Source organism: Microcaecilia unicolor, chromosome 10 (assembly GCF_901765095.1).
Source record: "Microcaecilia unicolor chromosome 10, aMicUni1.1, whole genome shotgun sequence".
Taxonomy (NCBI): domain Eukaryota; kingdom Metazoa; phylum Chordata; class Amphibia; order Gymnophiona; family Siphonopidae; genus Microcaecilia; species Microcaecilia unicolor.
Window position 1 is genome coordinate 213,236,435 of NC_044040.1, and position 15,553 is coordinate 213,251,987.

At 45.2% G+C, this 15,553-nt stretch overlaps 1 protein-coding gene across 1 annotated transcript in view; it reads right to left on the reverse strand.

Moving 5' to 3' along the window:
* Window positions 1–743: 743 nt before the first annotated feature.
* Window positions 744–15,553, reverse strand: part of TPRG1 (tumor protein p63 regulated 1) — a 110,452-nt gene continuing 95,642 nt past the window's right edge. The window contains exons 5-6 of the mRNA XM_030216403.1: window positions 11,166–11,319; window positions 744–1,247 (exon numbers count right to left, since the gene is read on the reverse strand). Coding sequence (XP_030072263.1) covers window positions 1,053–1,247; window positions 11,166–11,319 — 349 coding nt within the window. The 3' untranslated portion in view covers window positions 744–1,052. The remainder of the gene's footprint in view (window positions 1,248–11,165; window positions 11,320–15,553) is intronic.

A 15,553-nucleotide genomic window follows, 5' to 3' on the forward strand; every position in this document is an offset into this window, starting at 1 on the left:
AGCACTTGGCTGGTTAAATGTCGATATTCAGCTCTTAAGTAGCCAAAGTCACTGCATAAGTAGGGCCATAAATATCGCACTTAACCGGCTCCGCAAACCTAAAACTTTTACGTCTGTACTTGGACATGGCCCTGGTATTGAATTCCGTGGCACAACACTGACGGTGGTCAAAAAAACGCTCTATACTACCAGCTGAATATCGACCCCACTATATTCATACAAGGAAATAATGATAAGAACTCATCACAATGCTTTTAAAACACAAACAACAACAAAAAAAAAAAAGAACGGACAATTGGGGGAATTTCTATAACTTGGCGTCTCCAGTTAGGCGTGTCGATGCTGCACGATGAGCACCAATTCTAAAACAGCATCTTTGCACCACGATGCCGTCATAGAATACTTGCATAAATCCAAATTGACGCACCTACATTTGGGTGATATCCTAGGGTGGCTGACACCCAGGGCGGATCGCCGATGCACCCCCCCCCCCCGGGTGCAGCGTGACCCCCCCCCCCGGCGAAAGAACATCCCCCCCCCCGGGTGCATTTTTACCTGCTGGGGGGGGGGGTGCTGCGCGCCTGTCGGCTTTGCTCGTTCCATGCTCCCTCTGCAGGAAGTAACCTGTTCTGGGGCAGAGGGAGCACGGAACGAGCAAAGCCAACAGGCGCACGGCACCCCCCCCCCCCCCAGCGGCGTGCACCCGGGGCAGACCGCCCCCCCCCCTTGGTACGCCACTGGTAATATCACTTACAAGAAGTCAGTGGGCGGCAAAAATGAACGCGCCTAAGTGTGCCACGCAATGCGAGTATGTGCGCAAGTTGGAGACATACCTATGCCCCTCCCATTCTCCACCCATGTGTACATCCCATTGCAGTTATGCACTAAGGCCCTTGGTGTTATCTTATAGGATAGTGCATATTGCAATTATGCATGTAGATGTCAATTTTCTCAGCAGTTAGACATGCAAAGTGCACGCAACCGCAGGCGCCCAGTTATAGAAATGCCCTAAAGATGCTCATTTTGAGTTTGGCCAAAATGGAAAACGTATTTCAAAAGCCCACACTACCCCGGGCAAGCGAGTAGCCAAGTTTGTTCCGGTTTCCGATGTAGGCCATCCACCCCGTATACGTCTCAATGAGAATAGGCTGGTTTAAGACCAAAGCTCCGTTGGCTCTTCCAGGGACAGGGTTCTTCGCGTGGGCGTTCTGAACGGCTTGTACCAGCTGAGTAGTGAAGATATCCAGCTGAGGGAAAATAAAATAAACATGAGACAGTCAGCGGGCTGTACAGGAGTTTTCTCTACAATGTTTCATGTTTCTGTGCTGGTTGGTAAAACAATGTGAACATTTCTGTTATATTAATTATACTGTTTCGTGTTGCTTCTCATTGGAAGAGCGAGTGATGCTCTTAGGGGGTTCAGACTGTGATCAGAAGTGGAGTTGGGTTGGTTTACTACTACTACTACTTATCATTTCTATAGCGCTACTACACGTACGCAGCGCTGTACACTTGAACATGAAGAGACAGTCCCTGCTCGACAGAGCTTACAATCTAATTAGGACAGACAAACAGGACAAACAAGAGATAAGGGAATATTAAAGTGAGGATGATAAAATAAGGGTTCTGAACAAGTGAATAAGGGTTAGGAGTTAAAAGCAGCATCAAAAGGTGGGCTTTTAGCTTAGATTTGAAGACGGCCAGAGATGAAGCTTGACGTACCGGCTCAGGAAGTCTATTCCAGGCATATGGTGCAGCAAGATAAAAGGAACGGAGTCTGGAGTTATGGTGGAGGAGAAGGGTGCAGGTAAGAGAGATTTACCCAGTGAACGGAGTTCCCGGGGAGGAATGTAGGGAGAGATAAGAGTGGAGAGGTGCTGAGGAGCTGCAGAGTGAATGCACTTATAGGTAAATAAGAGGAGTTTGAACTGTATGCGGAAACGGATAGGAAGCCAGTGAAGTGACTTGAGGAGAGGGCTAATATGAGCATAATGACACTGGCGGAATATTAGTCGTGCAGCAGAATTTTGAACAGATTGAAGAGGAGAGAGATGGCTAAGTGGGAGACCTGTAAGAAGCAAGTTGCAAATCCCTCCTCTCAGTACCCTTCTCCACCACCGCAAACTCCAGGCTCCGCTCATTCTGCCTCGCCTCACCCTATGCTTGGAACAACCTTCCTGAGCCCTTACGCCAAGCCCCCTCCCTGCCCATCTTCAAGTCTTTGCTTAAAGCCCACCTCTTCAATGCTGCTTTCGGCGCCTAACTCTTACCTTTCAGGAATTCCAGACTGCCCCAATTTGTCTGCCCCTATCTGACTGTTCACGTGTCCTTTAGATTGTAAGCTCTTTGAGCAGGGACTGTCCTTCTATGTTAAATTGTACAGCGCTGCGTAACCCTAGTAGCGCTTTAGAAATGTTAAGTAGTAGTAGTAGTAAGTTGCAATAGTCTAAGCGAGATGAACCATGAACCTATCTAAGCGTTTTTCATGCTTTTTAATATCTCTACATGTGTTCTCTGTATTCTGGTCTATTTTTCGGAGTCTTTTACTCTCTCCTCGGTGCTGCTGCTGCATTTAAATGGAGCGGGGAGGGGTGGGGGGTAGGGGAAGGGAGTGAAAAACATCAAAAGTCTCCCCAGAACAGGCTGGATTTAACTGTCTCTCTGTGATACACTGACAGGCCCTCATCTCCTCCTTAGAGCTAAATGCTCCTGTGAATCTGCTTCTTCTCTTCAGCACAGGGGCCTGCATTGGATCTGTCCTTCAGGTCTCTTTTCATTGGGGGTGGGGTGAAATGTGCGAAAATCACTAGATGGAAACAGTTGCCTTTGCAAAGCTTCTGTCTATTAGTCTCCATCTCTCTCCTGACCACTAGTTTGTGAACTAGAAAGAAAAGAGACAGTTTCATGGTATTGAACCCTCAACAATTCCTGTCTGCACAACCTTCTAAAAAAAATTATGGGCCCCCATTTTCACAGAGACTTTCCCTGTACACGCAAACTAAATATGATTCTGTGGAAAATCATGACCCCCATATGCACCCTCTGGATACGTTTCTTCTTTTCTTGGTTTTGGTCAGGGTAATTCAGTCTTACATGGCATCCAGAGTCAAAAATCAGTGTGTTCCCCACCAGAGGGTCTGGTCGATTACTGCTCATTTATTTAAGGGTCCTTTTACTAAGCCGCAGTAAAAAGTGGCTTGAGGTAGTGTAGGCGCGGGTTTTGGGCATGCGCAGAAATATTTTTCAGCGCACGCACCAAAAATGCCTTTTAAACATTTTTGCTGAAAATGGTCGTGCGGCAAAATCAAAATTGCTGCGCGTCCATTTTGGGTGTCTGACCTTACCGCCAGCCATAGACCTAGTGGTCAAGAATCTGCATGGAAATGACCTGCGCGTGTCCACTATGCATGTCCAAAAATAAAAATTATTTTTCAGACAAGCGCCCAAAAATGAAATTACCGCAAAAGGCATGTGGTAGTCGGGCGGTAAGTCCGTTTTGCCGCACGTTGGCCATGTGTAGAGCCTACCGCGACTTAGTAAAAAGGGGCCCTTAGTTATTTATTTTTACCATTTAGCTCACATGTTTCAACCCCCCCCCCCCCCCAATTGTACTAGAATCCCTTTTTCCACCTCATGTTAAAGAGTAAGCAAGGGTTCGGTGTGTAGTCCTCTGTATAAGTCTCTGGTATGAACAGGATGGAGTCAGTCCAGAGAATGGCTACTAAAATGGTCAGTGATCGTCATCTTAAAGTATATAGGGACAGAAAAATGTTCTCAATACGTATACTTTGAAAGAAAGGCAGCAGAGGAGAGATATGTTAGGGGCTGGGTGGTGAACGCGTAAAGGCATCCCCGGAGAGGAGCTGTAGAGAGGTGGCGTGGGACTCCCCCACCTCTCCCTCCTTCTTCCCCCAGGGCGATGAGCAGGGGCTGGCAAGATGTGGTTGAAACCCAAGGAGGTGCTGCTCAAGAATGCCTTGAAGCTATGGGTGACGGAGAAATGCAACGAGTACTTCATCCTGCAGAGGAGAAGAGGCTACAGGGAGGAGAGCGGCGGGCTGACAGGTCTTTTGGTGGGCACAGTTGATGCTGTCTTGGACTCTACTGCTAAAGTAGCTCCCTTTCGAATTTTACATCAGACTCCTGACTCCCAGATCAACTGGTCCATTGTATGCGGAGCTAGCAGAGAGGAGATAATTAAACATTGGGATTGGCTGGAACAGAATGTTATGAAGACCTTATCTGTGTTTGATTCAAGTGAAGATGCTACCAGCTTTGTACAAGGAAAGGTAAGAGTAAGTATTTTTAATGTTCTGCCAGGAAACTACTCGAAACCATGTCAACTTCAGGAAATTACTCAAGACCAGCCTATTCGGGAAGGCTTACCACCAGGATCCAACATAAATCCTAAAGTCCTTCAAAACAGCATACAAATGGACCATTTTGGACTCTCTTACCCTTCCCACTTTTCTCTGTTTTACCTTGTTCTTTCTATCCTCGCTGACTTCCACAATATATTGTAATTGTATAACTACTGGACTGGCGATAGCCTTTTTGGTTTATTGTAAGCCACATTGAGCCTGCAAACACGTGGGAAAATGTGGGGTAGAAATGTGATAAATAAGTTAGAGACATGTAAATACCACTGCGGCATACATGCACAGGAGGTGAGTCTCTTTCAATTGAAAGGAAGTTCTGGAAAGAGGGGACATAGGATGAAGCTGAAAGGGGCCGACTCAGGAGTAATCTAAGGAAATACTTCTCAACAGAAAGGTTGGTAAATGCATGGAACGGCCTCCTGTGAAGGTGCTGGAGATGAAGACTATATCTGAATTCAAGGAAGTTGGACAAGCACATACGGTCTTCTAAGGGAAAGGAATGGATAGTAGATTGAGTTGATAAGCCATATAGTCTAATTTGCCGTCATGTGGATATGTGTGAACTCCAACACACATATCCAGAATTGCCTTACGATATTTACTTGACACACTACTATCATGCTTTATCACTATCATGTTACCCAAGGTCCTTATGTAATACTAAATGTCTATTTTCTTATGTATTTCCACTATTCATGATGTATTGTAAGCCACATTGAGTCTGCAAAGAGGTGGGAAAATGTGGGATACAAATGCAATAAATAAATAAATCATTTTCTCCGTTGCAATGTTTATACGTTTCCCCCAGTATTCATATTGCCTGTGACAGTAGCTGCGGGGAGATTTGAATAACTTTCCTAAGGGCAGTTCAGGAAAATACTGTACAATGAAAAGAATACAAATAGATTTCACTTATCCGTGTGATAAGACATGGCTTTAAGGCCTTGTGTTAATTACTGCGGAAAGGGGCTACTTCTATTACATCTGTAACAAAAGATGTACAATGGTAATGCTTTGTTCCTCTCCTCTTGTACCCCTGCCAGGGAAAACATTTCATTTTTCAGCAAAGCCCTTGGCTTGCTTTCACAGCTAATGAGAAAAATGACTGAGACAAGGTAGGAGGCAGCAACACCTTCTGCACATGGCTTGTAGAGCTCAAGCGATGAACAGTTATCCATTCATCCTTGCATGTAAACGTTAGCTTCAGACGCTAGTTGGCAGCCGCATGAGAGTATATGGTATCGGCTTATCCCGCAAGCCACCAGGCTCTCTCTAACCCCGTCTCTGTCTGCCCATATAAGAAACACAATGCAGGCCTTTAACTCCTAGAAAAACCTCAGCTTCTGCCTCTCCTCACTCACTACGGGAAATGGCAAAACTGTGACATTTCTCTTGACTTTGCATCCACGCAGCAAGAGAAGGTTGAAACTGAACAGAGCAAATCCACCAGATGAGTAACCTTGTTGGCAGAAGTGAGTCAATTTCATCAAAATCACAGCGGGACGGTGCATAAGTTTCATGATGCTGCTCTGAAGATTTGTGTTTCTTGAAGCTAATGAGTTATTCTAGATTTTCAAGATGGCTGCTTGAGGCCATGGTGAAAACGTCAGCCCTCAAGTATGTGCCGAAAAGCATGTTTCTCTCTCTATGAAAGCAAATTATATCACAGATTGAACTTGAAGGAAAGCTCCTCTGCTAAGCATTATAGGATAAGTTATATTAGTAATCGTATGCTCACTAGCTTCTCATGATGAGATTATGATGCTCTTGATAGTTTTCATCCAGTCTGCCTGAAATTATCCTGACCAAAGTTCCGCAGCCCCATGTTCCTGAAATGCATTGGCTGTCAGAACCCCGCAACTATTGCGAAAGTTTTGAAGTTGAGCTACAAGATTGTCTTGCTTGGAGTCGGTGAAAGAATACCATAATGCATAGCGGAATTAGAAAAGGTTCAAAGAAGAGCGACCAAATTGATAAAGGGGATGGAACTCCTCTCGTATGAGGAAAGGCTAAAGAGGTTAAGGCTCTTCAGCTTGGAAAAGAGATGACTGAGGGGAGATATGATTGAGGTCTACAAAATCCTGAGTGGTGTAGAATGAGTAGAAGGGCTGGTGGTTGGGAGGCGGGGATAGTGCTGGGCAGACTTATACGGTCTGTGCCAGAGCCGGTGGTGGGAGGCGGGGCTGGTGGTTGGGAGGCAGGGATAGTGCTGGGCAGACTTATACGGTCTGTGCCGGGGCTGGTGGTTGGGAGGCGGGGATAGTGCTGGGCAGACTTATACGGTCTGTGCCCTGAAGAGCACAGGTACAAATCAAAGTAGGATATACACAAAAAGTAGCACATATGAGTTGTCTTGTTGGGCAGACTGGATGGACCGTACAGGTCTTTTTCTGCCGTCATCTACTATGTTACTATGTAAATCGATTTTTTACTTGTTCCAAAAATACAAAGACTAGGGGACACTCATGGAAGTTACATGGAAATATTTTCAAAACAAATAGGAGGAGATATTTTTGCACTCAACAATAGTTAAGCTCTGGAACTCTTTGCCGGAGGATGTGGTAACAGCAGTTAGCGTATCTGGGTTTTAAAAAATGGACAAATTTCTGGAGGAAAAGTCCATAGTCTGCTATTGAGACAGACAAGTGAAGCAACTGCTTGCCCTGGGATTTGTAGTATGGAGTGTTGCCACGATTTGGGTTTCTGCCAGGTACTTGTGACCTGGCTTAGCCACTGTTTTGAAAACAGGATACTGGGCTAGATGGACCATTGGTCTGACCCAGTATAGCTACTCTTATGTTCTTATATAAATCCTGAACACTCAACTGGGTTGTAGACCTCATGGACCAACATTGAGCACCCCTGCAATACAGCCTAACATGGTTCCCAAAGCGGTGAATTTTCAGAAAGTTACTCACTGGCAAGAACGCTGGCTTTATTAGAGATGGCTAGACTTAAGCCCATTTTTACCTGTGACCAATTACAAGCTCACAGAGCAAATGATATCTCATGCTTTAACAGTGTTTTTGTTGACCATATCAGTGGTTCCCAAACCTGGTCCTGGAGGCACCCCAGCTAGTCAGATTTTCAGGTTATCCACAATGAATATTCATGAGAGAGATTTGCATGCACTGCCTCCATGGCATGCAAATCTCTCTCATGAATATTTATTTTGGATATCCTGAAAACCTGAGACTGGCTGGGGTGCCTCCAGGACCAAGCTTGAGAACCTCTGGACTACATCCTACTTTCCAACCCTGAGGAATTAATCATGAACATCTATCTGTCTATCCCGTGAGCAGACAGCCACCAATATTCCATTCTGGCTGAAGTTCTGATGCCAGAAGCAATGCAGAGCTGCCCCGCAAGCCAATGCCAATGTCAAAGAACCAAGTCTTGACATGTATATTACAACAGGTATAAAGGGGGTAACTGGAGGAGCAGTTTAAGGGTTTCATTCATCACATAAAAGTTGTCGTTTGTTACACTCTACTCAACATAGGACAGATATCAAGATTTCTGATAACCCGTTTGTGTTTTCAGCTCGGGCAGCCTGGAAATGGCTCTGTAAACGACAAGGCTTCTCGGCAAGTTCTTCACCTTTTTTGTCACTATATCATAACCCAGACTTTCCGGTCGGTATGACCTCAGCAGTTTTAGCTCGTTGGCATAGTAATGGCATTCGCTTTTTATATCAATTGGTAACAGAAGAAGGACAACTTCAGTCTTTCACGGACATGCAAAGAGAATACTCATTACCAGCTTCGGATTGGTTTGCCTACATGCAGGTGAAACATTATGCAACATCGGTAGGCTGGATTAACCTAAGTGAGGATGTACAAGACATTCTCAGTACAGCCTTGACGCTGGGATCTCAAAATGAAGTCCCCTTAAAGTATCATCATAGACACTTGTTAGACATGACAGAGGACACAGACTATAAGAAGCGAGCACGGGACTGGTCGGCAGATCTGGGTGTAGAAATATCGGACAACGTGATACAAAGCTTTTTGTTAACTATCCTACACAGTTTTGCTTTCACAAGACATTGGGAACTACAATATACCGTATTTTTCGGACTATAAGACGCACTTTTGTCCCCCCAAATTTGGGAGGAAAATGGGGGGTGCGTCTTATAGTCCGTAGGTAGAGATTTGGCTGGCTGGCTGGCAGGCAGGCAGGCCGCCCGCCAACCCTCCCTCCCTCCCTCCGAGTTCGGGATCGCCCTCCCCCCGGCCCTGTCACCACTTCTCCCCTTACTCACGCGATCTTCCCTGGTGGTCTAGTGACGTCGGGGCAGGAAAGAGCCCCCTCTTTCCTGCCCAGCGCGCTGCTCTCCATCCTCCTGTATGCAGCCTGACGGTCTCGGCGAGATTCAAAATGGCCGCCGAGACTTCAATTCTCGGCAGCCATTTTGAATCTCGCCGAGACCGTCAGGCAGCAGTGCATACAGGAGGATGGAGAGCAGCGCGCTGGGCAGGAAAGAGGGGGCTCTTTCCTGCCCCGACGTCACTAGACCACCAGGGCGATCCCGAACTTGGAGGGAGGGATTCGGACAAGACGCACCGGAGCACCTAGGTTTTAGAGGAGGGAAAAAGCAAAACTTTTTTTTCCTATTTCCCTCCTCTAAAACCTATGTGCGTCTTATGGTCTGGTGCGTCTTATAGTCCGAAAAATACGGTAAATTTGTGCTTCGCCTGTATATATCGCCATACAGAGCCCAGAGAGCGGGTTTTGGATCCACAGGACGCTGCCCAAGATGTGCTTCTGCACGAGCCACGCTGGGGCACATGTTTTGGTCCTGTTCTAGAGCACAGAGCTTCTGGAGACAGATACATGAAGCGGTTTGGACACAATGGAAAAGAAAGACTGTGTTACAGCCGCTGACTCTATTTGATGTGTATAAATATGCTAAACCGTCATTGCCGGGTTACCGGAGGTTTTTGCAACGAGCAGTTCTGTTGGGCAAGAAAGTGGTCTTGAATACTTGGATGGATCAGACAGGCCCCACTTTCACCCAATGGAGAATCCTTATGATTGATTTGTCAAAGCTTGAGCGATGCGGAGCCCGAGCGTTGGACTCGGAGGAAGGGAGACGTTTACAACAGACTTGGAGTACCTTCTGGGCCACTTTACACCCATCAGCGAGAAGGCAATTGCTGGCCACTTAATTTTTACATCCCTATTGACACTATCAGTTAATTCGTTAATTAGTTACCATGGAGGTGGGTCGTGGGAGGGAGGGCAGGGATTAATTAAATTACATAATGTTTGATAGCGCACAAATAATATTTAACTGTGTTGCATAGCTCTGTTGGTAGCTTGAATTTGTTATCAATAAAAATCATTGAAAAAAAAAAAAAAGTTGTCGTTTGTGAGGAAATCATCCTGAAAGGATGAAAGTCATGTAGCTTCGAAGTTCTGCACACATTACACTCAAGTACTATATAGTTATCTACTCTCAGCTCTCGTCTTGACTAATGCAACCTTCTCCTCACTGGTCTCCCGCTTAGCCACCTATCCCCCCTCCAATCTGTCCAAAATTCCGCCGCACGTCTTATCTACCGCGTGAACCGATACTCTCATATCACCCCTCTCCTCGAGTCGCTTCACTGGCTCCCGATCCGCTACCGTATACAGTTCAAGCTTCTCCTATTGACCTTCAAGTGCACTCAATCTGCAGCCCCCCATTACCTCTCTACCCTCCTCTCCCCGTATGTCCCCACCCATAACCTCCGCTCTCAGGACAAATCCTGGGGGGTCAAAGTGGTCTTTGGAGCAATGCCCAATCACTCCTGCCTTATTCAGCGCCACTCTCCAAATGATGCCCTAGGGGTACCAAGATCCTTATATGGAAATTGCCATTTGGAGAGTGGCACTGGATGGAGCAGGAGCGAACGGGCATCGGTCCTGCCTGAAGACCCTTGGGACCCCCCGGACTCTCCCTCACTGGACCACTAATGCTGTGACAAGTAGCCCCTGTGGGGGATGGGGGCAGGGGGTATTGTTAGAGGTGAGTCCAAGGCCAGAGGGGGTTTTGCTTGGGAAGGAGGGCTTGATCGGGGAGAGGGGGACCCAGCCCTGCGGCTTGATGCTCCCAGTTGGTCTGGGAGCATCAGGCCACGGCTTTGCAGCTCGATGCTCCGAGGTGGTAAAATAACCCTAGCTTTTTCCTGTGCCTTTTTAGGCAGGATTCAGCAACCTGCGGGTACCCAGATCCTGCATGTCTCGGAATCCCACGGGAGATCAAGGTGAGGTAAAAAAGTGAACTTTAGAATTCCCCCCTAAGAATGCATTTTGGAACCAGAACATCTGGAGAAAGTTTTGCTGACTGGTGGAACATCTGGCTGACCGTGAGTAGTGCTTGGCTGTAGAAGCGGGATGGGCTTTGTCAATCATAATCTGATGTTAAAGGGTTAATTGTTTGGCCTTCTTTTTACTTATTTTTATTTGCTTTCTGCTTCTCTTCTATAAATGGGGATGTGAAAATGGGAAATTTAAGAATTTCCTTAAATTTCCCTTATTTTTGTTTGTAATACAGATAGTTCCCCAACATGGCCAGGTGTGCATCGTTGCCCTTCATAACACCCCTTGGGAATGACTTTGAGGAGTGAAATTTCAAACAGATCTAGCTTGCTAAGAAGGAGTTAGCTGGCTGAATCCATTGGCATAATTCCCTCTGCAAACTAGCTCAACACGACAGGTGTGAAAGAAATCTCTCAGTGCAATGAATAAGGGTTTCCATGACTGCTGTTGTGGGTCACCACTATGAATGATGTGTATTACCTGGCAAATGGTGGTGAATTTCTCACTGCAGTTCTTCATTGGATGTTCAGTGAATGTGGTATATGGAACATCAACGGACCATGGGTTCCAACGGGACAGAAATGATGGCTCACGCAGTTTATCCCAGTAGATGCGTAAGCCTTCTCCTTCTCGTCTAGAAACAACACAACAGAAAGACTATTATCATTCGGAACTCCTTCAGGGAAAGGAGGTCATATAACTTGTGTCTTGTCCCTATGTTTGAACATTACGGAACTCATCCAGATGAAATAGCATAAGCTGAGCAGACTGCCAACCAGAGAGTGATTTTTGTGCAAATCTCAAAGAAATTGAGGTTCTTGTGGGAACCTGCAGAACTTCTGAACAGTCTGCATTGGATTGCAGAAGTAATTTTATAAAGTCATTCCTGAATCACATGGTCTCAAGTTTGTGTAAATGACTCATAAAATACCAATTGGTGTAAATGACAACATGATTGGGCGTGCAAAGGGCAGAGTCTGGGTGAAGTGAATGTAGATTATAAAATACCTTTATCGATGCATGTACCTGCATAAATGTGCATCTACTATTTTATAACGAGAAAAAAGTGCCTTCTTATATCAAAAAAACATTTGCACCTCTGTAGGCACCAACCCATGACACCCTGTTATAAATTAACCTTCTATCTGCATGGTGCCTGCAAGGGTAAACCTCTTCCACATTCATCACTTCTTTAGGTCAGCCTGGCTACTTCCACTTTGTTATCAGTGATGGCCAAAAATGCAAACAAGATATTAGGAATTATTCCAAAAGGAATGGAGAACAAAACTGTATTGATCCCTAGTGCAACTGCACCTTCAGCTCTGTGAACAGTTGTACTTGCCCCATCTCAAAAAAAGATATAGACCAGATTAAGTTTAGAGAAGGCTGAGAAGAGGTGGTAGAGGTCTATAAATAATGCGTGAAGTGGAAAGGGTAAATGGGTAAAGGATGTCTACTTTCAGATGTGGAAAGATGAAGAGACACTCCATGAAACCCATAGGAGACAGTCATTGTTCACTCAACAGAGAATTAAGCTGTGGAATTTGTTGCCCAAAGATGTACTCAAGGCCATTCAAAAATGGCTTAAACAGGTTTCTGGTGGGAAAGCCCATAAACCATGGTTAGCCAGCACTTTTCTCTGCTTATGAGAGGTAAGAAATGGATCATTGGGGATCCTATCAGATTTGTGACCTGGATTGGCTGGCATCAGAGACAGGATGGTGGGCTTGATAGATTTTACAAATTTAATAAAACTAATGGTATATCGTGTGGTTTAAAAATAGTGACCTCATTTTTGCCAATGAATATAAATCAGAAGGATACATTTCAATGGTGTATTCTATAGATATTTATTTACCTATTCCTAACTTTTTATGTTTTAACATCATTTGGCATCTAGTGATCACTGAATGGTATGGTTTCAATATTATGACAAGGGGGAGAAGCTTATTCGAGATTGAAGGTCCTAGATTTCAAAAGAACAAAGTTTGCCAAGATGGGGGAATTTCTCAAGGAAGAGTTGGTTGGATGGGAACAGCTGAAGGAAGAAGAACAGCAGTGGGAGAAACTGAAAGGAGCTATTTTAAAGGCGACAAACCTTTATGTTAGGAAATTACATAAGAGGTAAGATGAAAAGAAAGCTGAACTTGTTCTCGAATGCAGGGAAATAAGATTAGCCTTCAAAAGTTACAAGAGGACTCAGAAAGAGGAAGACAGGCATAAATTGCTGGAAAAGCTAAGCGAAGCTGTAAGGAAAGCAGAGAGGCAAATGGAAGAAAAGATAGCAGAGATGGTAAAATTGAGGGACAAGACGTATTCAGATATGTAAGTGACAGGAGGAAGTGCCAAAATAGCATTGTGAGGGGGAGGAAGATGTAGAAGCTGATAAGGATAAAGCTGAACTGCCGAACAATTATTTCTGTTCTGTGTTCACGGATGAAAGGCCAGGGGGGGGGGGGTAGGACCGCAGAAAACAAACGCTAAGGGGGATGGATGTGTGGCAGACTGGGACTGATTGTGTTCATGAGGAGCTAGCTAAACTAAAAGTAGAAAAAGTGATGTGGTCTGATGGGATACATCCGAGGGTACTCAAGGAACTTGGAGATGGTTCTGGTGGCTCCGCTGACAGACCTCTTCAATGCTTCCTTAGAGTCTGGAGTGGTCCCGGAGGACTGGAAAAGGGCGAATGTGGTCCCTCCGCACAAGAGCGGAAGTAAGGAGGAGGTTGGGAATTACAGACCTGTCAGTCTGACCTCGGTGGTGAGTAAACTAATAGAAACGCTTCTAAAGCGGAGGATCGTGAGGTCTCTTGAATCGAATGCACTGCAGGACCCGAGGCAGCATGGCTTCACTAGGGGCAGGTCGTGTCAAACAAATCTGATTGATTTCTTTGACTGGGTGATCAAACAGTTGGACACGGGAAGGGCGCTACATGTGGTGTACTTGGATTTTGGTAAAGCCTTTGACATGGTTCCACACAGGCGACTGATAGATAACCCGAGTGCCCTCGGTATGGTACCTAAATCTAGGCAATTATAGACTATGCTTAGTCGGCACTGATTTTTTAGGAGCCATATACAGAATCTCCCTCTTAATGCTTAAAGGGAAGGGAAGGGAAATGGGACTTGATATACTGCCTTTCTGAGGTTTTTGCAACTACATTCAAAGTGGTTTACATATATTCAGGTACTTATTTTGTAACGGGGCAATGAAGGGTTAAGTGGCTTGCCAAGAATCACAAGGAGCTGCAGTGGGAATCGAACCCAGTTCCCCAGGATCAAAGTCCACTGCACTAACCACTAGGCTACTCCTTCACTAGCAACATTCCATGTAGAAGCCTGCCCTTGCAGATCAGCAATGCGGCCGCACAGGCTTCTGTTTCTGTGAGTCTGACATCCTGCACGTACGTGCAGGATGTCAGACTCACAGAAACAGAAGCCTGCGTGGCCGCGTTGCTGATCTACAAGGGCAGGCTTCTACATGGAATGTTGCTAGTGGAATAGCAACATTCCATGTAGAATCTCAAATAGTAGCAACAGAATCTCAATAGTAGCAACATTTCATCTAGAATCTCCAATAGCAGCAACATTTCATGTAGAATCTCAAACAGCAGCAACAGAATCTCAAATAGTAGGAACATTCCATGTTCCACTGCACTAACCACTAGGCTACTCCTCCACTAGCAACATTCAATGTAGAATCTTCAAATAGTAGCAATAGAACTTCGGATAGTAGCAACATTCCATGTAGAATCTCAAATAGGGAAAGGGAACTGGGACTTGATATACCGCCTTTCTGAGGTTTTTGTAACTACATTCAAAGCGGTTTACATATATTCAGGTACTTATTTTGTACCAGGGACAGTGGAGGGTTAAGTGACTTGCCCAGAATCACAGGGAGCTGCAGTGGGAATGAACTCAGTTCCCCAGGATCAAAGTCCACTGCACTAACTACTAGGCTACTCCTCCACTCTTAAGCTAAATTATGGACATTATGGGGGCGGAGTCTGCACTTATGCCTCAGCGCTTAACTGCATAAAGTAACCTCATAAATAGGACCACAGAAAACGGAGTCCTATTTTGATGCAGTTTACCTTATGCGGTTAAAAGCTGAATAGTGAACTTAACCGCATAAGCGTTAGCCAGCTGTATAGGCCGGCACTGAATATCCAGGGATAGCCAGCAGCAGCCACAATATTGCTGACCATCACTGGCTGGATATTTATCCCCCTAATTTTTTTTCGCTAGACACTACCTTGGAAAGCCAGTGTGAAACTTTTTTAATTGCACAAGGGCTTTGTAGTTCAGAGCACTGGGCTTTCTCTGTATTGGAAAGGACTAAACCTGGTATATCACACAGGTAGCCAAGACACGACAGTCTCTAAAACAAAACTTGGCAATAAGCATCTCCCGCTTTCAAACTTTAGCAATTAGATTTGAAAGCTGAAACCCAATAATTTTTTTAATGCAATCCTTTAAGGAAAATAAAGCCATGGCACTCAGGCATATTCTTATGCACCTCATTATTGCAAAACATATCTTTCCAAATTTAGCTTGAGAGAGGTGGCTGGTTTCATGCCTGGCAATCGAGCCCAGCTGTATGTGTGGTTAATGGGGCATGTTGGCTTTTTGCCACAACATCCTCCTTAAACAATGGAATATATTTACCGCTTCATATAATCAATGCGTGTGCCGTGTACAAGGATTCTTGTCCAAAGGGGATGAACTTCTTTCAATCTAGCTTGAATAAGAGACTCATTATACTGCTGCCAGGTCTTTCTCGGAGTGCAGTTCATTGGCTGGGTCATTGCCTTTTATTCCTACATCATAACATTACTGTGTCCAACTCCAAGGAACTGACATTCAGGA